The sequence below is a fragment of the Biomphalaria glabrata genome, chromosome 3 (assembly GCF_947242115.1).
Source record: "Biomphalaria glabrata chromosome 3, xgBioGlab47.1, whole genome shotgun sequence".
Lineage (NCBI taxonomy): Eukaryota > Metazoa > Mollusca > Gastropoda > Planorbidae > Biomphalaria > Biomphalaria glabrata.
In genome coordinates, this window is record NC_074713.1 from 51,137,868 (window position 1) to 51,160,498 (window position 22,631).

At 34.1% G+C, this 22,631-nt stretch overlaps 2 protein-coding genes across 8 annotated transcripts; one reads left to right on the top strand and one right to left on the bottom strand.

The window, feature by feature from the left end:
* Window positions 1-1,376: 1,376 nt before the first annotated feature.
* On the bottom strand, window positions 1,377-10,994 carry LOC106060377 (nuclear nucleic acid-binding protein C1D-like). Its single transcript, XM_056022544.1, has 5 exons — window positions 10,757-10,994; window positions 3,061-3,127; window positions 2,920-2,975; window positions 2,508-2,640; window positions 1,377-1,621 (listed from the first exon to the last, which is right to left on the bottom strand). Exons 1-5 carry the CDS (start codon window positions 10,901-10,903, stop codon window positions 1,533-1,535), a joined length of 492 nt encoding a protein of 163 aa, XP_055878519.1. The 5' UTR covers window positions 10,904-10,994; the 3' UTR covers window positions 1,377-1,532.
* A 235-nt stretch (window positions 10,995-11,229) lies between these two features.
* On the top strand, window positions 11,230-22,500 carry LOC106061817 (uncharacterized). Of its 7 annotated transcripts, none has more exons than XM_013220030.2 (11): window positions 11,230-11,352; window positions 15,583-15,773; window positions 16,590-16,673; window positions 16,887-17,044; window positions 18,063-18,111; window positions 18,855-18,957; window positions 19,108-19,216; window positions 19,780-19,894; window positions 20,390-20,502; window positions 20,631-20,782; window positions 21,586-22,500. In XM_013220030.2, the coding sequence occupies exons 2-11, from the start codon at window positions 15,599-15,601 to the stop codon at window positions 21,707-21,709; spliced, it is 1,182 nt and encodes a 393-aa protein (XP_013075484.1). In that variant the 5' UTR covers window positions 11,230-11,352; window positions 15,583-15,598; the 3' UTR covers window positions 21,710-22,500. The 7 variants fall into 7 exon arrangements, with proteins under 7 accessions (XP_013075484.1, XP_055878516.1, XP_013075486.1 ...); XM_056022541.1 differs by having other exon boundaries at window positions 11,233-11,352; window positions 15,597-15,773; XM_013220032.2 differs by lacking the exon at window positions 11,230-11,352 and adding an exon at window positions 12,681-12,789 and having other exon boundaries at window positions 15,597-15,773.
* The last annotated feature ends 131 nt before the right edge of the window (window positions 22,501-22,631 follow it).

The following is a 22,631-nucleotide window of genomic DNA, read 5'->3' on the forward strand; positions in this document are numbered from 1 at the left end:
TGAGTTTAAAGAGGTGGAAGCATCTTGCAAGTGAAAAAGAAAAAGTGGTCGGTCTATTGTTCACGTTGTCCGTTTAAGGTTTTTTTATCTTCTTAATATAATTAAACATTTTTCTTGAAAAATACTTTTCTCCTTAATGTTCTAAGTTTTCTCCCTTGCAAATCTTACTTGATTTCAGTAATGGCATTTACCTCTAATGAAATGAAAGACTTTTTCTAAATTCCTTATTGTGATTCTACGTTATTGACTACTAATTCCAATAGTATGCTATCACACTCATGTCCTCATGTCTGTCAACTATCTAAGAGAACACTCAATGTGTACATTATCTGAAGTATTGAATGGACAAGAACTGACTCATGTGTCCTCAAACAATGGACATTCTGAAATGTAATTTTAATATTTGTATCAAAGAAAATTATTGTCATTTCTTATCAGTTTGGGAAGCACAGAAACCCAAGTGGTAAAGGTGAACAAGAGAGTCCTTGGTTCAAATCCTGGTGAAGACAGGGATTTTTCATTTCAGTATCTTTTGGGGGCCTCTGAGTGACCTAGCTCTAGTGCGTAAATGACACAATTTGGAATAGTAAACTTGGTTGGTCATTGTGCTGGCCACATAACAACCTCATTAACCATGAGCCACAGAAACTGATGACCTTTACATCATCTGCCCTCTAAACTGCGTGGTCTGAAAGGAGAACTGTACTTTTATAATCAGTTTGAACATTTATCCAAGAACGTTTTACTGTATAGAACATTTTGGTCACTTAATTAAAACAAATGAAACTTTTTAAAAATATTGTTTGTGTGTTCAGGAATAAAATGCATTTCCTAGGCAAATGAATGAATTGTTGTATAAAAGGTCTGAATGGTGATTGCATGGTTTTTAAGCCATTAGTTCATGATACTTTAAAGTTCTCTAGCAGAATATGGTCTGTAAAACTCAGTTACATGTGAGTGTTTCTCATAAGAAGATTCAAGAGCTAGGACAACTATCACTCCTGGTATGGCATTAGTAATCTATGATTTTGACAATGTTATATTACCCACTAAATTATTTTACTCATTGTTAAATTTGAAATATATATGTTATAATTGAAATATATATTTTTGACCAGAGATACTTCTCCATTGCTTTATTTGATATTTTGACTTGTGTGTATGCTTAATTTTATATATTTATGCCTACAAAAGTCTGTCTTGTGTGATACAAATTTTGTTAAAAGAAAAACTATCTTAAAACATTTTTTGTGGTCATTGATCAATGTAAACCTGTTTATTTCTAATAAATATATACAGTACAGTTTTTCAATTCTTTTTTTAATCATTTGCGCCAATCACATCTCACAAATACAGGTTCTTGTGCACACCCAAGGCAATGTCAATGGAACGCATTTATATACAAGGCTTTTAGTTATTTATATACAAGGCTTTTTGGTAATTCCCAAGTAAACTACATTTATTCTCAAGTAAAAAGAGTCAATAACACACCTGGCCTCATTCACACCAAGACATTCAAATAGAATACAAAATTAATAATTATTTTTTTTGTGCTTTTTCCCGCCTTGTTTTTCCCTTCGTCTCTCTGTGGATGTCGATGGTTCTGACTCGAGTGGAACATCTGATAAAATAAAATATAAACACTCAAAGTTAGGAATTCCATTTAAAACAACAACATGCTACATTAAACTGACCACTATATAATTCAGTTTAAAACAACTACATAATACATTAAACTGACAACTACAGTTACAGTACAATTGTAAATAAATAAAGCAAGAAACGAATCAATGACATAATTCATCAAATAAGAGAAAAAAGGAAAAAAAAAAAGAATAAAGCAAATTCCAAAAAAAGAATAAAGCAAATTTCAATCAAGAAAAACTTTATTTAAATTATATGGGTTCCTTTGTAATACAAGGCCTTCCCTTTTTGTTTGTATGTATTGTGCAATGCAGTAGTTAATCATCATTATCTTGGTGCTTTGTGCAATACAAGGCCATCATTATCTTGGTGCTTTGTGCAATACAAGGCCATCATTATCTTGGTGCTTTGTGCAATACAAGGCCATCATTATCTTGGTGCTTTGTGCAATACAAGGCCATCATTATCTTGGTGCTTTGTGCAATACAAGGCCATCATTATCTTGGTGCTTTGTGCAATACAAGGCCATCATTATCTTGGTGCTTTGTGCAATACAAGGCCATCATTATCTTGGTGCTTTGTGCAATACAAGGCCATCATTATCTTGGTGCTTTGTGCAATACAAGGCCATCATTATCTTGGTGCTTTGTGCAATACAAGGCCATCATTATATTTCTTTGCCTGTACTTTTAAAAAAAATATAAAAAAGTGGTGACACCCCCCCCACACACACACTCATTCAATTTTTATGAACTAAAACCAAACAAGTAGCTAGCCACAACTCTGGTTGTTTTTGGGTCCCAACAGAAAAAAAGAAACAGAACAGCTCCTGATTTAAAGAAAAAAAAAAAAAAAAGCTTTACCATCTCTTCTTTTCTTAGCAGCTTGCCACAAAGCACTTTTAACAAATCTTTTTGTGGAGTCTTTGTCCAGCTTTGGTGCTTTTTTCTTGTCTTCTATTTCTTTGACTCTCTGCATATAGCTTTGGATACGTCCCTGGGAACAGATTTATATAGAAAATATTTAGCTAAAGAAAGTAGAACAAAACAATAGATTATGAGGACGTTACTAGATACTACTCCCCCCCCCCTAGGTATCTTGGAGAGTACCTCAATTGTCTCTCAAGAAAAAGAGATAATTACAATTCAAAAGACAAAAATGTAAATTTTTAATCATTACAATTGGCGATATTTGTGTCTATTTGTTACTAACCAAAACATTTAAGTTTTAAAAACCATTTTAACGAAATGAAAGACTTGAAGAAGAAAATATTACCAGTTCCTGACGGACTGCATGCTCTTTGGGATTTATGCCACAGACATTCATATACACTGGGAAAAAAAAAGTAAATAATCTCTTATGTTTATTAACAAATTATTTTTTCATTAAATACCAATGTAAGAAAGTAAGGCTTACTCCAAAATAAAGAATTAATGGCATAGGCCGCTACTAGATCTGTCTTAGCTGCATCTAGAGGCTCCAACTGCAATAAAAAGAAAAAAAAAGAGAAAAAATTGTAATTTTATCAATATTTCTTCACATCAGAGCAAAATGGTGAAGAAAAGTGGCAAAATAAAGGAGAGCTCTAACCAGGCCACAAACTAGAGATGTCTGTTTTGGCAACATCCTACAGCAGCAGCTCAGAGATAACATCAAAACATAACCATAGATATTTATACCATCATTCATTGGTTATAATCCAATCTATATTTAAGTACTTCTTAATCTAGCCAGATTTTTCCTGCTGAGGTGTAGTATATTTTTCTAAATTTCTTAAAAGGGGCACTTAGGATTACTGTATTAGTGTCCACACTTTTATTTTTTTAATATGTACAAATGGATCTGAAATTTTAATGTAATTCAATTGACAGCAATTGCTATGAAATACAGGTGTTTCGCCATTCAGAAACCAATCCATAAATGAGAGTCTCCTATAGAGGATCCTTCATCAGGTTTAAAAACAGCACTAATCCCTGACCTTCACGCCTTCTTCACAAGAAAGTAAAAAGGGATGGATAGCATCCAGCCACTTGCATAGAATATCCTATATTTTCGCTACATGGGGTGCAATGGAAATGTTGAACTTAAGCCTTAAACACTTTAAGCTTACATTGAACGTTGTTACTTATGGTTAATAATAATAAGCTTCCCACAAGATATTGCACTAGAAAAACTAGATTTAGATTGGTGATGGGAACATTGTGGCAGAATGGTAAAGCGCTTGGCTTCCAAACTAAAGAATTTTGGGTTGGAATCTTTGTGAAGACTAGAATTTTTTTTTCTTCTTCTTCTTCTTCATCGTTCTCATTGTTATGTTGGAGTGTTCATATGACTAGACCAATACATGAGATGAACTGCGCAGTGGTTTCCAAATTAGGGAGCTCTCCATATAGTTTTCTTTCTATTGGAGTTATTTGGGGCCAATGTCTTATACGGGCCTCTTGGTAGAGAGAGCAGTCTTGGAGGACGTGGTCGGCATTTTCTGGTGATACTCCACATGGGCAGATTTCACTGGTTCCAATTTTGAGCTTCCGGAACATGTGTTACTAGAATTTTGAATTTCTGAATTTTTAGGATGCCCCTGAGTCCACCAAAATCTAATTCTCTAATTAAGAAGTACCTGACATTAGTTGGGGAAATGTAAAGGCAGTGTTGATCATTGTGCTGGCCACACATGATTAAAAAGGAAAAACATCACAATTTTTTTTTTGCTAACTAATGGACTAAAGAAAAAACAAATGTGATTCCAATAAGCTTACATAGCTAAGACTCAAAGGACAATTTCTGATTGCATGCTGGAAGGCAGTTTTATTTTGTGATGCATCATCACTAAGAGTGATAGACATGATTTGATACTGTCTACACTTTTGTTCTTTAGTAGACCTAGATCTAATTGTACCAAGTAGGTATCTAGATAGATATAGATTATATAGATCTAGACTCTAGACAATATATGAAATTCTATTTTTATTTTCAATATTTTCCCTTGCTCTTGGCCAAGAAGTTTTCTATATTTACAAGTTTTTTTTCCTAGCCCTTGTGATAGGCTAGATAGTAGATTCTAGATCTAGAATCTAGATTATCTAGGACTACCCTAGGCTCTAGACTTTTAAATCTAGATTAGATAGGTCCAAGCATTGAGTGTGATGTTAACATGTGTTACATACAATAATTCAAATGAGACAAATGCCAATCTATCTAGAAATCTAGATATAGACTCTAGATCATCTCTACTCATCTAGATTTCTAGATCTCAATACTCATTCAGTCATTGTTACTCAATCTACATGTCATAATAATATTATAATATCAGGTGACCGAGCCTCGCTCGGATGAATAATTTGTGAAGGAAGGATATATACCCGAAGTAATTTTGGGAATATTGTTGTAATTACGAAAATGAACGATCGGGTAAAGACTCAATCCAAAGAGTTGCTTTTTCGTTCTGTCAGTTCTCAATGTAATTGTACATGGCGATTAGAATAGAAAGTCCCCCCAACAGTAGGCCTATAGAAAACCACAGCTCACGTCTTAACGTTTTACATTGCTTCTTTCGCGTAAAACTATTGGGCTATTGTTGTAATTACGAAAATGAACGATCAGATAAAGACTACTAATCTGAAGAGTTGCTTTAGTGTTCTGTTAGTTCTAAATGTAATTGCACATGGCGATTAAATATAAAGTCTCTTAAGTCCTCCTATAGTCTAGACCAACCACATCTCACATCCGTCTTATAGTTTTACAATCCATCTTTTGCGTAAAACTATTGTAGGCCTACTATTATTGGCTTGGAAGAAAGTCTTTGCAGTGTTACTTCTCAGATGGTAACGTTCAGACATTTAATTATGGAATTAGTATATATTCATTATGGCTTTAGTACGAAACATCAAGTGACACAAATCTCTACGTTATAGGGTAAAACAGGCACTTTGTGACAAAGTAAAATGGCAAATTTTTTCTTAATAGACTTAAATCATTGCATTAGTTTTCTAAAGAAACGTTTCCGTGGGGCACCTCTGTTACGCCGAAAAATATGTTCGTCCCCCATACGAGATACGTACCCTGCCCAGCCTGACTGTCGGACTATAAGAAGTTCATACCGGCTTTTGTCATCAATCCATCCATCCCAGTGGTGCTACAGCCCGTGGAGGGATATGGCCTGCTTTTACAGATCTCTCCATTCAGATCTCTCCTGGGCCCTCCGTCAACACGCCCTAACTCCAAGCTTTTTACCGAGGTTTATAATTAAATCAAAAGAGGCTGCAGCGTACGCAAACTCGTTGACCGCTAGATGGATATCATGTTTAGTGTGAGCAAGTAAGGCGCAGAGAAGCTGTGTTATGACCATTTCCTTTGTTTTGGTACAGGACAGTAGACACCGAAGCATGAACACATGGTCACCAGCAAAATAAACAACAATGTAAAAGGTATCTACACCACTCTACGCAATTAAAGAGTAAACAATTTATTAAGCACTTAAAACACAATAACTAATCATACATCGGCACATTTAATTTCATTACTTTTCTTTCATAGTTCTATAATAAATCCATCTACAGTAAGATGGTGCGCAAATGTTTAATTAGGTCTAATGGTTCTTTAAAACTCGTTCTTGTTTGCAAAGAAATATTTTAGTGTACTGCGATAAGCCTAGTGACGTAAGCAGCGTTTTTCCCGTTTACGTCATGGAAAATTTTCATTCATAAAACATTCTAGCCAAAATTAATTTTTCGATAATGAGGCATTTTCAAACCGATATAACGGTCGACCTCGAGTTTTCCCGATGTGGCCAATGAGTTGAGAATTTTTTTCTCACTAATATGCACATATCTTGAAATTTTAAAGAAAATCGTTAGAGCCGTTTTTGAAATAAAATTTATATAGGTAAAACTTTACATCGCAGGACCCTAGTTTTTCAGGTCAATTATTTGGCAGCTGTCTATCCGCACGTATGATGACGTTCTGACGTGACCTTACCTGCTCGCGCGCAGAGCGCGCCCGGTCACTGCCCTCTCTCTCTCTCTCCTCTTTTAGTACGTTAAATCGTAGATCTATGTAATATAGATTTAGATTTTTTTGTACAAATTATTCTTGGAATAACTATTAATGTTTAGATGGTATTTTATGTTTTTAATTGGGGAATTTTAATTAATATATTATTAATTAATTATAGACCTACGTATCTTTGCTAAAAAATAATATTATAAATCTAATCGTGTGTTAACTGTTTAAGTGTTTTGTTTTTTTTTAAATACGTTTTGAAATACATTTGTTTCTGCCCTCTTTTTTTTTTAGAGTATGTAATCTTATTTTTCTACTTTAAAAATAATTATAATTATTAAATATGCAAGCACAAAATGTGTATTTTTTATATTTTTAGGTTTGCGGAAATATAGGCACAGGATTGACGCACTGCCGTAAATCCATAACTGGATTTTTATATTACGAGTACGCTAGAAATGGACATTTTGTTGACCGTGACGAGGTTGCCGACTGTCTCCTTCTGTCTTGAAAGACAAAGGATGTAAATAATGTACTCACATGAAAAACTAGTTTGTGTTTATTTTTGAGTCCACGAACAATCGGATCCTACTAAGTAAGCCGATTCCGAAGCGGCAAAGTTAGCCACTGTCCGTATGTCTGAATGCTCCTGTTTTAGGGCTATCTAACAGGGCTGCTTTTTTGTGCATCCCCTTTTTTATGGCAACTTCATTTCTTTCGCTATCGGCGAGGTTCGTACCAGCACGCTCAGTTTGTCCTGTTGTCCATCCTGCGCGATGTTCTCAAACTATTTGTTTATACATGTAGTCGTCAAGATAGGGACGGCCCAGGAATATATGGTGCCGCAATTTGGAAGCAAATGTCAAGCAGATGGGCAAGACGTGGGGACAGTTGGAGAGAGTCTAACTTGACTCGCTGATTCTTAAGATGAAGGTTTATGTTTCTCATCTTTGCTGCCACTTGCAGTTTTCTCAGTCTCGTAAATGGTCCTGACGTTCCTTGTACTGATGATGGTGAAGGTCGGATAATCCTGGCGCCGAACAGCTGGAGATCCATCTTCTTCCAGGTCCGCTGTTTGGTTTTTCAAGTTCTTTATTGTTTAGGTCATTGACCCTAGCATCATATAAGTAGATACAATGTTTACGGAATAGGCTACTTCCAAATATTTGAAATAAACTAAGATACACGTCCACAAATCTCTATAAAATGTTTACAAAGCTGTGCGTTTTCTAGTTTGTGAACCTAGTATAAAATGCAAAGGTTTATAGACGCCAACTAAATTAGGTAACTTTTGGTGTGCTTGGAGTGAATGGAAAAATTCAAATCCAGCAGTGCGCGGGGACCTGGGCGGGTGTCTTGTGGGGGGGGGGGGCTGAGCCGCAAGGGTAAACTACAGGGTGCGTCAAAAAAATGGTTCAAAGTTCCTCTAGTCCTGTAGCCCAGATGGCCCGCTCTGAGTCAATCGGCTGGTCGAGCTGAGCTATCAGCATATAATTTTCATATTATATCGCTACCCTTCTGGTATCTTGGCGAATTCTGTGGGATGGGAGGGTGATTTCATCTTCTGCTCTTCCCCACTCTAGCCCTCTGAATGAGGGGGCTGTCAGAGTTTATGTAATTGCACATGAATTTATCATAATTATTTTAAGAAAAACTTTCTTTTGGAAAATTTAGAATTTATACAAAATTATTCAGTATAAGAGTAAAAATTGAGATGAGTTCTGAAAGCTAATATTCTTTATCTAGTCGCATATTTGCAACCTTTAATCAATCTGATATTTTCTGTTGTATAAATACATTTGGGACTATCACTCACAATTTATGCTCCCACATTTTTTTTGTTTAGAGCTTGGAATTATCGTTCTGTAACAAAACAAAGTTACAAACAGGCCTGTTGAACAAAATGTATCACTTACAAATGAGATTATTACTTAGGTGTCTGTGAGGGTGGGTCGGGGTTGGTAGGTGGGGGGCTCCATTCTGTCTAGCGCTATGTCTAGTGCCAAACTGTCAAATGGGGAGAAATGGAGGAAATGAACGACGTAGGTATTAAGAGGATTGACCTTAATTACTGGATGGCATAGATATGTTAAAAAAAAAGTGGACAAGATTAGAGGACGATAGCCACATAGCCGTAGGGATAGAGCAAACATTGGCATGTATGTAAATAGAATGTATATACGGCGTACCGGCACCTTTTTTAATTTCGGGAAAAAATATTACTTCTCTTGTATTTTAGCGTTTATTATTACTGAGTACCGGCACCTATTTCTTTAGAAAAAAAAAAGCACCGAATAGAAGTAAGTATGATGCCTATCCTATAAGTAAGTGAAGGTTAATTGACCCCACTTTTTTTTTAAAGGGGGGGGGGGTGGAGTCAATATGCCTGTGTTTTATGGCCGACCGTCTAGCGAGTTTGATAGCAGACGTGAGAAGAACTATTGCGCCGGAGAACAGAGATCCTTAACGTTGGTTACGATAAGACACAACGCCGACGGCGCAGTAAAGCACTCGTAGCAAATAAATGGGAAATGGTGAAAATGTTTCAAATAACTATACAAATGGGATTTTATATAGCATATTTAAATAAACACACTTTTTATTTAATTATTCTAATAATTAGCTAGATAAATAAACAAAATCTACGTATCTCTCTTTCTATGCATCCATCTATCTATCCTCTCTCTGTCTAATTTATCTCTCTATCCATCTATCTATCTATCCTTTATCTCTCTAACCTATCCATCTCTCTCTCTCTCTATCTGTATATCTAAAAGGTTTCTTTTTAAAAGCTATACAGTTGAAGATACCTGAATCTTTTTAAGTAATAAATGTAGGTTTACATACTCAATACATACAATACATGCACGCAGGTCATATAAGACAGATGGCCATGTTGCGTAACTCCCTCGCCACATGCTAGACTGTCAACATCCACCCATCCCTTCCTATCACCCCCCCCCCCTGCTGTTTTTTCATGTAACCCTCACTTAAATGGTCAAATCACACACATTTGGATAACCCACGACAGATTTGCATGATTGGTTTGTTTGTCTTAAGTCACGTGTCCACGTTTTAGTTAGGGCAGTTTATTATCAAGCCATCCTACAGTGAACATCGCATCGTCGCTTTCCCTTTTTTATTTCTGATTGATTCGGATACAAAACCCAGTGTGAGTTTCAATCTTTTCAATTCTTTAGTTGTCTCATATAGTTTCATGTCATGACATACTAGATTCCGTACAATGCATATCACTGAGATTGTCCAGAATGTGAAAGGAGGAGGGGCGAGCATATGTTAGGCTACACACTACTCTTCATAAACATCTAGCTACTATATCTGTACTTATAAGGAAACCCATTAAGTTTAATTTAATTTGAAAATAAAATAAAGAATATGTTGCACATATACGAAACCCAGTATGATTGGTTTACTTTAAACTAAAATTACATTAAATCAATAAATTAAAAAATATATAAATATAGGCCTATAACCCGTACATATATAGGATAACGGTACCATACATTTGTGACACAAACAAAAAAAAACAAATTAGAAAAAAAAAAGATTAATTCATTCTCATTATTTATTTTTTTATAGCCTTTTTAATATTTTTTTTTAATTACATAATATAGATCAAGAGTTTTCATGTCATTAGAGAATGACTAGATCTATTACGAACTATTACATGATACTACCGACACCGTCTAGCCGGTAGTGACCTTGTGACCTGATTACCGTAGCGATAGACAGCGCGGTGCTGCCACCTGCGTAATATCCTTCAAAAGGGTCCTGCGATGTAAAGTTTTACCATTTATATATATATAAATATATATACATACATACATACAAGAATTGCTCGCTTAAGGGTATAGGATATATATATGGTACACAAAACATTTTATAATTGACCTGAAAAACTAGGGGCCTTCCTTCAATAGGAAGTTTCACCCATAATATTTTAATACTTGTTCAATTAGATTTCTGAAGATTTCATTTCTAAAGTTAAAGTCTAAAGCTGAGTAGTAAAACTAAAGTTAGTAAAGTAAAAGTTCAGATACAATTTTTACATTTTTAGTGACTTAGATTACAACAACATCCAAAATTTTACCGTTTCTGTTAATGTATTACGATTTACTGATAATATAGGGCTAAATATAACTTCTAGCTCTGATAAATGTGTGTCAAAAGTAGCAAGTTTTTCCTTGAGCTCACTAGGAATACCATCTTCTTTCGGTGCAGAACGTGCCGCTGCCATTTGTTTTATTAGCAAAATATGCTAGAGTTATACAACGTTATGTATTCATACGGAATAAGAAGAATTTGGGCAATCGCTATTTACACTACTCAGTTTTATTTATAGTTCTAGATCTAGATCTGACATTTTTGTTAATGATTTTTAAAATGTTTGCAATAAAATAAGGGCAAATAAGCTCTAGAATAGATATAAATCTAAATATACATTTTTTCCTTTAATTATATAAATCTAATTATAGATCTAGATCTAACATATCTAAACAGTTTTTACAAATTAATATTACTGAAACATAAAAAAAATGTATAGATAATCAAGGGAAATCACTAGCACATTTTTGTTTGTTCATTAGTAACATTTATATTATGTCCCTTCCAACTGCATAATTTTTCTTTAATCATCTATTTCTTGTTAATTTTATCAATAATTCGGATCTATTTACTACTCTCAGGGTGAGTTGCTTGATATTTTAAAGGAGACCTAGATTAGATATACTGTGTTAGTGATAGTGTGTTACTGTATCATCATGTCCATATGTACGTTTTTGTACCACCACTAATCTGTCATTGGTTGCATAATTTTTGTCTCTGTACCTCACTTTAGAACACTGAATAAATCTAAATTTAGACCTATAGTTATAGTAGGCTATAGGTCTATTAGATTTTTTTTAAAGACTCCTTTGATGACTAAAATATGTGTGCTTAAATGTAAATTTTCTATGACTAAATCTAATTCTTTTTATTATTGCTTTTATATATTGTCTAGGATTAAAGAGTAGAGCATAATCTTTCATATGCTAACGTAATGTGCTCAGTGCACTATGATCCACTCTCATTTGTGGACCGTGGGAGGGGGGGGGGGTAACTGGGTTGGGAGATGGTTTCCATGCTGCATTTAAGCGCACAGAAAAAAACACCTCTGCTTAAATTCAAATTTAAGTCTTGGATTACCATGCATGACTAGATTGACATAGGCCAGGGACATGCGAAGTACGTAGTCATCTTTATTTCTGAAATAACATCGGTATTTTATAAGATAACTCGAGCCCGCACCACATATTTCAATAAAGTCGTGCATATTAACCATTTGACGACTTAAATTCTGCCAAGTCATTGTTGTTGTTTTTTTTTTTTTTTTTTTTTGCTAGCTCAGGCAACCCATTTCCATGCTCTAATAGTACTAGGGAAGAAGGAGCATTCGTACAAATGTGTCCTAGCATATGGAACGAGGAATGTGCCTTTTTTCATGTCTTTCTGTCTATAACCTTGGATAGGGTCAATATTTTTTTAAATATTAGAATATGCGTCCTATTTTTAAGATCCCGTAACTCAGAAAAAAATATATATCATATAGAAACCATGGTGTAGAAACTTTAAGACACATAATAGAGTAATAAAAATTATATAAGTTCACATCTAACTAGATGTAGTGACTATTATAGGTTACAGTACAAAAAAAAAAAACACGGGCATATTCATCCTGTCATGACTTTAACAGATTCAGCCTTGGTGTGGACGTATCGACTGTATTAATATATAGATCTAATTCTAATCTAGATCTATATCGTATATATCTATATTGTCTATAACTATATATATATTTAATATATTATTATTATTATATATAGGCCTATATATATATATAGCATATTTATTTCATAAATTATATACATCTAGCTCCAATTCGTTTGTTATAAATAAATCAATCCCAGATCTATCCTGGTTTTTCCGGTCAATTTTTTTGGCAGCTGTAATTTTTTGTTTTTGTTTTGTGTTGTCTGTATTGTTTCACCCTGTAAGGCCATTTTCTATAACATGTCATGTCATGTTTTGTTATATCTCTAAATCTATGAAATGCGAATGCAGAATTGTCTTCAGAGATAATAAAGAGTTATATTATTATTAGATTAATTATTATAATAATAGATTGTCTGGATATAATAATACAGTTCTATAGTCAACATTAATCTAGAATCTAGATCTATAGAGTTTAGAGTCTATTTGTCATTTTGTGTTATTAAAAGCTACCTACTTTATTTAGCTTTAGGGTTATCTGCCCCTATTCATTGTTTACATTTGAATACGTGACTCTTGCCTTCCACTGAGTTTGTGCAGATCTCCCAGCTAGGTCTTGACTCTAGGTCTAGGTCTTGAACAATGTAACTGTGATGACAGTTTCTAAAATATTTATTGCCCCCACCCCACAAGCAGCTTAATAGTATGTAACAGCATGATCTAGATCTTGTGTTGTACTAGCTTTTGCTAGGGCTAGGGAGTAGGTCACACCCATACATTTGATACATAGTAGAACTAGTGACTAGATATAGTAGGTGCAGCTAGTACTTTAACTAGTAACTACTCCACTGTTACACCCACTGGCATTGCTTTCATATTTTAAAAAAAGTTGTTGTGTGTGTGTAAGTATAAAGCTAGTGATACAGACTCTTTCTACATCTAGAATCTAGTCTATATAAATTATATATATATATGTATATATATATTATTATTATATATAATATATTAATTATGTTTATCTATTTCAGTATCTGATTTTATTAAATTATTAAATCTTGTAGATCTCCAATTTGTATTGAAAGTTGTAAACATATTATAAATGTTTCTTGTGTAAGCTACAAATTACAAATGAGTGCCATTAGTAATTTGCATATTTAGATTTTAATTGTAGTAATTCTAGGGTTGAATAAGCCTAAGGAGCAATAGTTCGAGATATGCATGACATTTGCATGAAATTTGTTCTGTTGTGCTGTGCTAAGAACAAATTTCATGCACAACAGAACATATCCTAAACCTCAGAATACTCTGTGAAAAATATCTCCAACACTAAGAGAATCTTTACCATGTCTTTATTGATTTTAAGAAAGTTTTCGGTCGAGTATGGCACAGGGCACTCTGGGTGAAAATGGAAAAGTACAACATTAATAAAAACATAATTAAAGTTATCCAGAACCTCTACAAAGATGCCACCAGTGCGGTGTACTTCAACAATAATATTGGGGACTGGTTCAAAACTGCAGTTGGATTAAAACAAGGCTGCCTAATTTCACTAACACTCTTCAATATCTTCCTTGAAAGGATAATGGAAGATGCTCTCGAGGGCTATGAAGGTACACTAAGCATTGGAGGAAGTAGAATTACTAACTTGTGCTTCGCAGATGACATTGATAGCCTAGCAGGGACAGAAGAAGAACTAGCTAACCTGGTGATGCACATTGACAAGACTTCCAAAGCATATGGTATACAAATAAATGCTGAAATGCTGATCTAGGGGCTCGCAAAGACCTTCCTTCAGGGAACAGTACAAGGAAAAAGAAGAAGAGGCAGACAGAGAAAGAGATGGGAGGACAACATAAAAGAATGGACAGGCCTGCCATTGAAAGAGGTGCTAAACAATGCAAAAGACAGGAAGGAAAGGAGAAAGAAGGTCAACAAGTCATACTTGGTGGTCCAACGGTCCAACAGACTAAGGGATAGGTAAAGGTAAAATGCATGAAATGGCTTTAATCTAAATGTAGACCTACTAGGTCTGTTATTTTTAGACTCTTCTGTGGACAGGCTGTCAATGATGCCATCAATTATTATCATCTTTTAAATTTGTTTTTTGTTGTTGTTGTTTTTACAAATGTCTTGAATGTATAGCAGTAAGGCCTTGTTTAGAATAACTTAAAGTAGTGTATAAAAAAAAAATAATTATATGCTTGTAGCATGCTCAGAGCGCTATGGTCCAATCTCATTGGTGGACCAGTGGGGGGGGAGGGGGTATCTAGGAGAGGGTTTTCCGTGCTGTCTTTAGGTGCTCAGTAAACACAGCTCTGCTCGAGTCGGGTGTTGAGCCTCGAGCCCCCTTCATAGGTAGCCAAGTTCAAGCGCACTTAGCCTTTCGACCACACTTCCCACACTTTTAAAACTTTCATATGTGGTGCCTACTTGAAAAGAAAAAAATACATTATATATTATGTGTATCTATAACTATAAAGATTAACTCAGGCGCCATTTTTCCCTCACTGGCATAGAGGAAAGTAGCTTTAAAAAGAGACAACTGGAGAGCTCTCACAAAGGCTGCAGGACACACATTTAAGACCCAAAAAAAAAAGCCCTTAATGAAGACACTAAAGACAGGCACAGAAGATGAAAAGAAAACTTAAACAGACAGCCTGCATACAATGGCTTTGTCTGCACTAAATATGGAAAAATATGCAGGTTGCAACTGGGTTTGCATAGTCATGTGAAACACTGCACTCATCCTTAATCTTCGGAATCAAAGATCTTTGTTTTATAACTAATGAATTCTTCTATACCCATGAATATGGTTACCTTTTTTCAAACTTTTAGTCGAAGTCTTGGATGTGTTTAAGTACTTTCTGAACTTTCTTTTGAACTATGATAAGCTATTAGCACTATGATCAAGCACCTTTACTTCCCCCAGTTAGTACCTCATTTGAGATGATTTTGACTCAAGGATATCAGTCCAGGCCTGATCCTAATATAAACCCCACTGTCTCCACTAGGACTCAAAATGAGAACATTAGGATTGAAAGCAGTGTATAATTTCTATCTTAAACATCTTCTCTATTAGAAAATGCATTTACTGCTTTTATGTTGTACAACAGAGTTTCTAGAGTATTTAGGTAGTCATTAATTGTTTCCTTTTTTGAAAAAAAAAAGCATTTCTCCTCCAGTCATGTCCACGAGACCAGAAGACCTACATCTGCGACTGAAAACAGATTTGGATCCTGACATTGACAAAGAAGATCTAGACATGCCTCCTCAGCAAACAGATTCCAATCTACTTCTTCAGTTAGGCATCAGTGCTCTATCTGGCATCCTATTTGGAATATCAATTGAAAAAGGAAGAGGTAATATTATATAGTCATGTCTAGGTGTGTTTAGGTCATGTTTCGGTAAATAACAACGGTAAAGGAAATAAGGACAATAAATTGTATTATTTTTTCTGTACAGCTTTTTGCTGCTGAACTGCTGTATCATTTGAGAATTTACAAAACTGTTTGATAGTTAAATTAATCATATATATCTATCAAAAAAAAATTATTATTTGTTTTTTACCTAAACTCTAAGGCCAGTTTTTTTTTTTTTTTTCAGTTTTAACTTAGTGAATTAGTTGTTATCTGTTAACCAATTTACACTTCTTCTTCTAGCCAGCTTTATTGCTGCTGAGCTGTGGAGCTCTTTTGCAGACAGTGCAAAGGAAAAAAAAAAGTGCGCTGTTCTCTTCAGTTGTTCAGCACAAATTTAGCAAACAAAAATTTAATTTACTTTCATAATATCCAGTTTTTTTTAAATCATACTTGTTTTGCAATAAGTTGTGTTCTTTTTGCATTACCTTGTAACTTTTGAGATATTAACCCAAAGCTTGAATGAAACTGAGAAAAGGAAACTTTTTTTTTTATCTCTCTGCCTATGTAAATACACATGTTAAGATTCCTTGCTGAATATGAACCACTTTTGTTTTCTGTTAACCAATTCATTAAAGTTCATCAACAAAAGAAAAAGTTGATTTCATTCTATATATGTTTTTTATCATTCCTGTTTTGCAATAAGTTGTGTTCCTTGTAACTTGAGATATTAACCCAAAGCCTGAATGAAACTGAGAAAGGAAACATGTTTTTTCTCTCTGCCTGTGTAGTTAACAAACATATTTATATTTCTTGCAGTATTTGAACCACAGATGATACGAAACCAAATGCTGTTCAGCAACTTCACAATGCTGAAAATGTTTCTCTCAGCGTCTGCCACAGGTGATAAAAAACATTCATTTTTCTTTAGGTACACACAAAAAATTGGTAAAAATATTTCTAATCCCACAGATTTATTATTGTTAGTCTAGATCTATTACAAATTAAATCACACGACTAATCCAAACTAATTGATACAATTACACTTTCATATAAGCTTTGTTGTTGTTTTTTTTATTCTTATGTTGTTGTTGTTTTTTATGGTTTTGTTTTCAGGAATGATAGCATTCTCACTTCTGACCATGATCCCTGCCACATCTAAAAAAATGAAGCTGGCACTGATTGAGTTTTTCAGTGGTCTGCGAACAAAAGGGTTTGCCTCGGCAGCTGTTGGTGGTGGTCTACTTGGTGTCGGCATGACCTTGTCTGGGGCAGTGAGTAACTTTATTTCAAATTTAACATAGCTTAGTATTCTGCAAAATTATTTCCCTTATACATAAACATCAAGTCATTTTTTGGTTGTACCATTATTAGCAACACTGCTTTGGCAATAAAAAAGAAAAAAATCTCTATACTATTCTCCATAAATATAGATAATTTTAAAAAATATATATATATGACTATTTATACACACAAAACAATGGGTTAATTGAAAGTTAAAAAAAAAAAATGTATACAAGCACAAAAACTAATATATCTAAAAAATGTAATGTTTATAAAAATGTATTGGTAAAGTTACAATAGTATTAAGAAGTATGAACATGTACATTTCAGTTAGGTTCTAAGTGGAATTTGCTATAAAGTAATTGTGCCAAACTGGCAGCACTAAAACTTCAGGATTCAATAAATAGTTGCTAGAAATTCTATTGTCAAAGACAGGTCGTGGTTGGAAGTATCACCAAGTATCAGTATTGGTTTCCCAATACCTCATTCTTGAGATCATGAGGCAAAACAGTACATCTGAAATTGCATAACATAAGATTTACTGCCAATTTCTGTCTTGCCTGCACAGCTAAATCTAATAAGGGCTTTAAAGAAAACTTTTTATATGTATAAAGTCCTTTTTGATGAGATAAAAGGTGGTTGATGTAACAGAGGTGCCCCATGCTTTAAAGACCAGCTTAGGCACCAACTTGCTTCAACTGATATAGAAGAGAGCTCCTGGTTGCAGGTGGCTTCAGAACAAGACAGCTGGAGGTCACTTACAAAGGCCACAGGATACACTGTTAAGACCAAAAGAAAATCCGCTGCTGAGGACAGATGTAGAAGGTGAAAAGAAAATCTAAATCGGCCACTGCAGACAATGGTTATGCCTGCACTAGATATGGTAAAATATGTAGATCGCAGCTGCATTCCTCATTAATTTTCATACTCAAAGACTATTATATTATTGTATTGTATATTGTATTATTATACAAATATATATATATATATATATATTGCTATCCTCAGTGTCCAGGTATGGTACTTGCCCAGGTAGGAGCAGGTGTTCCAAACTCAGGTAACAGAACACTCAATTTATTTTATAATTATAGCTTATATATATTATTATTAGTCAGTTTTATAAGCTACTGATATTCCTTCAGAAATTTGTTTACATCCTAGTCCAAACCTCCATGGGAGGGGGATGGAAGCAGACAGGGGTTTTAACTCTGGAACATTGTGACGACTGTCTGAAACTTATACCATATGCCTAGCATCCAATTTATCCTTCATAATTTATTAAGAAGGTTTTCCAGGAAATGTAGCAGGTCACTAGGTGTGAGGCCTGAAGGCTATGGTGCATTATGTATATCTAGCCTTTTTAAAATGTGTTTTTAGCTCTGTATCCTCAGTATCTGGTACCGGTATGCCCCCCTATGCTGTTTGGTTGACTGCTTTCTTGTTAGGGATAAGCCCTCTTTTTTTTTGCTTTGACTATAACTTTGTATATATATATATATATGTTTTTTTTTCTTTTATTTGACCTTTTGTTTACTGCTTCTGAGACATTTTATTTCTTTTATGTTATATATTATTTTATTTATGTCATAGTCATTCACTAAGTTACCTTGCTGAGAGCCAATAAGAATAATATTTTTTTTTTTGCATACTTATTAGGTTTTGTTTGCAAATAATAAAAATTATATTAAAAAAAAAAGATACATGTTTTTCTTCTATGAATACGTTTCACAAGATTACATTGTTTTCAAATGACCTATTTTCTTTTTTTCTTCTTCACCTTTGTCTTCATGTCTGTCTTAGTTTATACTATGCTTGGTGGCTTCTGTGGAGTCTATCTGTATGCCCTCTCAGAGCCAGTGTTAACTCCAATGTTCAGACCTGCCAGAAAGAGTCGATATGACACGTAGGTTATTTGAGTTTTCTTTATTAACCAATTTAAGTCATATCTGCGTTAAAGCTTGCAACATTTTAGCCACTGAGAACTAAAACATTATCATAATCTGTTTTGTCACAGTTTCGTTTTTGTAGTTATTGATTTTGTTTTGGCTTGTAGATTGAATGAGTACATGAGCACTCCCTATTTCATCCTTGCTTGCCCCTTGGCAGCCATTCTTGGACTGGCAGTCTTCACTGTAGAAGTTTTGTATCCATGGCACACTCAGGTAATAGCAATATGGCTATGTTTTCTTGTAGATGATATAATTAATTATGAAGTTAAATACTGATTTTAAAAAACTTAAGTTATGATTTATAATGTAGGCCTATGGCACTATGGTTGTTATAAACAATTTGATTGAAATGATGTGAAGACTGGGATTTTTAATTTTGGGATATTTGGGCACCTCTGAGTCCACCCAGCTCTTATGGGTTCCGACATTAGTTGAGGAAAAGTAAAGGTGATTGGTCATTGAGCTGGCCACATGACACCCTAGTTAACCATAGGCCACAGAAACAGATGACCTTTACATCATCTGCCTATAGACCACAAGGTCTGAAAGGGGAACTTTACTTTACAATGCACACACAAAGGGTTTTTTCTTCCATAAGACTAATTGAACACTTTCATCTTGTTACACCTGATAAAATACACAAAGGAAATTTTTTTTTACCTTATTTAAAAATTTATGTTTGTATATTACATTTTTAATCCTAACCCTAACTTCTATGATTATTCTTGTTCAGCAGTCTAAGGGAATTTATTTTAACCCTAATCTTGTTATTCAAGGTAGAGATTTCTGGAAGTGGGATATTAGGTTCTCGTGCTTGGCCACCCTATGTAGCTGGAATGATTATCGGATGTTTGCAAATACCTACTGTGTTATCTGTTCAGGATACTTTAGGTCTGTTGAATTTCTTGTAGATTGATTTGGTTTAATTTGTGAGGATGGCTTTTGAAAAGAAATATGTATCCCAGTAGGTTTAAAAAATATATAAATTGTTGCACGATGCTAACAAATTAGCTTGCTGTCCCCCAATCATCCAACAGGAGATCTCAAGTAAGATATAATAACTAGTAGTCTTATTAAGAACATTTGTTAAGGACATTAAAAACTGTAAGAAAAAGAAAAACAAATTTTTTCACAAGAAATTATGATAAATAAACAATATATTTAATGCAAAAATACGTTAACCCATTATTAAGAGATGATCAATTTCATAACTTCCCCCCATCTCAAACCTTTTCAAAGTTTGGACATGTTGAAGAAAAAATAAGTTTCAAAATTTTTTTATTTAGTTTTCTTTCAACTTAACTAAATGTTGCTGAATATTTAATGAATACCTCTGAATATTTTTTTTAGACAAAATTGCTTTGATTAATTTTGTTCCTATTGCAGGTTCTGCTACCAGCTACGTGACCATTGGCTCACAAATTTTGGTTCTTAAACCTCTGCAAAAAACTTTTGAGTATATGAAGAAATACATGAGAGGACTTGGCAACTGGTGGCAGGTTAGACCGTAAAGTGAATAGCCATTAAATAAAATTAGCTCATCAGGCTTGAGAACATCCATATAAATTATCATGTGTGTTTTTTCTTTCACTTCTGTATAAGATTAACTTTGATTTTTTTTTTTCAGGTTTTTTATGTTTCTGGAGCTATCCTAGGAGCTCGTCTATCAGCATCAGCTTCAGACACAATAGGTACAGTTGAAGGTATAGGTCATTGGTATAGTTTCTTTGGTGGACTGGTCATGCTCTATGGCTCTCGCTTGGCAGGAGGATGCACGAGGTCAGTTCTTTTTTTTTTTATCTTATCGGAGCAGAATCATTTCATCCATAGTTTTCTTTTTGAACACGTTTTGTGCTTCTTGATTAGGTCATAAAGCAAGAAAGTGTGGCCTATAGCTTTTTCTTTACAGTGGAAATTTCCAGTTAAACAAATCACAATTTAATGATTTAATAATTAATTTAATAACATTAAATGTTGTAAATGTATGTAAAGGAAGAGAAGAAGAATTAGGATCAAAGGTAATAAGTGTTTAAAGTTTAAATCTTCCTGTTAATTAATTTAATTAAATGCTTTCTAATGAATCACTTGTGGCCTCAGCAACAGATGACCTTTACCTTATCTGCTCTATAGATCACAAGGTCTGAAAGGGAAACTTACTTTTTAATGAATCAATGTGTCGCAAGAAATAACTTTGTTTCAAGTAATTTAAGTTATCTTCAAGCTCATGTTCTATTTTATTTTCAAATCTGCATTGCATTCTAGCGAAACTAAACGTTCAAGTTCCGCTACATCTTATGTAATACAGACGTTACTTCAAAAAGAAGATGATTACGTCCTACGCGTCATGCATTTAGTCATTCATATTAACCAATGACTTAAATTCTGCCAAGTCACTGGTTTTCCTGGCTAGCTCAGGCAACCCATTCCATGCTCTAATAACACTAGGGAAGAAGGAGTATTTGTACAAATTTGTCCTAGCATATGGAACGAGGAATCTGCCTTTATCTTTGTGTCTTTCAGAGTATTTTATTCAATTTTAATAGCCTGACTGACTCTTATTTCTACTTTCTATTTTGTTTCAGTGGACATGGGCTGTCTGGCATGGGACTTTTAGCATTGATTTCATTTGTGGCTGTGCCTTCCATGTTTGCTGGTGGAATATCAACCGCTTTCCTGATGAAGTATGGTCTTGGTGTCACAATGTAAAATTTCATATTCTAGTCAAACTCACTATGACCACGCTCAAATCAGCAACCACTTGCTCTGAACAATTGTTTCCCATTATTGTAAATACTATATGCTCAGGGGCCGTAATCATTCTAAAATGTATACGTAAATCAAATGTATTGTTTGAGACTCTTTATAATTATAGCTTTTGCTACAAGTTTCTAGCATTGTTGAATCAATCAATATTTGATTGTGGTAGCACCATAGAGCATTGAACAAACCAAGCTACAAACATCACTTCTCTATTGTGGTTGTTAACTTTGTAATGTTTGTAGAATTTTCTTTTTACTTAGGGCTGTTTATAACTAAGGCTAATATGTTCATTTTTTTGGTAATTTTTTTGTATGGGCTTTGTCTTATGTGACATATTGGGACACTACATAATATGACATGTAACAGTGCAATCTGAATGTTATATATTGTGTGCCTGTATTAAGAATCTATAGCTCAATAAACTTTCTATCAGTCTCTCAGCCTACTAGAGAGAAGAAAGATTAAGTCCTGTCTTCCACCATTAAGGAAACAAATGTTTATGAATGCTGTGCAAGGATTGGAACACAATGTGCCATAATGAGAGTTACGTAGGCACTCCTCTGCATTAGTGTTATTTATTTTGCAGTGTAATTGCTTGAAGCATGTTAATTGAATGTATTCAAACCATTTGTTCCAAACAATGACATATACACATATCTTTATATTTATTCCACTGGTAATCAAACTTTTCAACTTTTTTTTTTTTTGAAAATCTATAATAAATAAATAAAATAAATTTTCTATATAATAAATTTATGAGTTCGTTTTGTTTTTCTTAATTTAAGTGAATTATTAGTCTAACTGAACAAGCCATGAAATGATGTTTGACTATTGTGGCCATTGTGTTACTATTTGAGGAAATCTTAGT

Excerpts from the sequence above, each read along its gene's own strand:
- LOC106060377 (XM_056022544.1), bottom strand. The coding sequence starts at position 10,903 with ATGGCAGCGGCACGTTCTGCACCGAAAGAAGATGGTATTCCTAGTGAG. Across the intron at positions 2,976-3,060 it reads CATTAATTCTTTATTTTGGA|TGTATATGAATGTCTGTGGC; the intron begins GTAAGCCTTACT and ends TTTTTTTCCCAG. Across the intron at positions 1,622-2,507 it reads TGCTAAGAAAAGAAGAGATG|ATGTTCCACTCGAGTCAGAA; the intron begins GTAAAGCTTTTT and ends TTATTTTATCAG.
- LOC106061817 (XM_013220029.2), top strand. The coding sequence starts at position 12,725 with ATGTTTTGTTATATCTCTAAATCTATGAAATGCGAATGCAGAATTGTC. Across the intron at positions 12,790-15,582 it reads GTCTTCAGAGATAATAAAGA|CATTTCTCCTCCAGTCATGT; the intron begins GTTATATTATTA and ends GAAAAAAAAAAG. Across the intron at positions 19,895-20,389 it reads ATCTGTTCAGGATACTTTAG|GTTCTGCTACCAGCTACGTG; the intron begins GTCTGTTGAATT and ends TTCCTATTGCAG.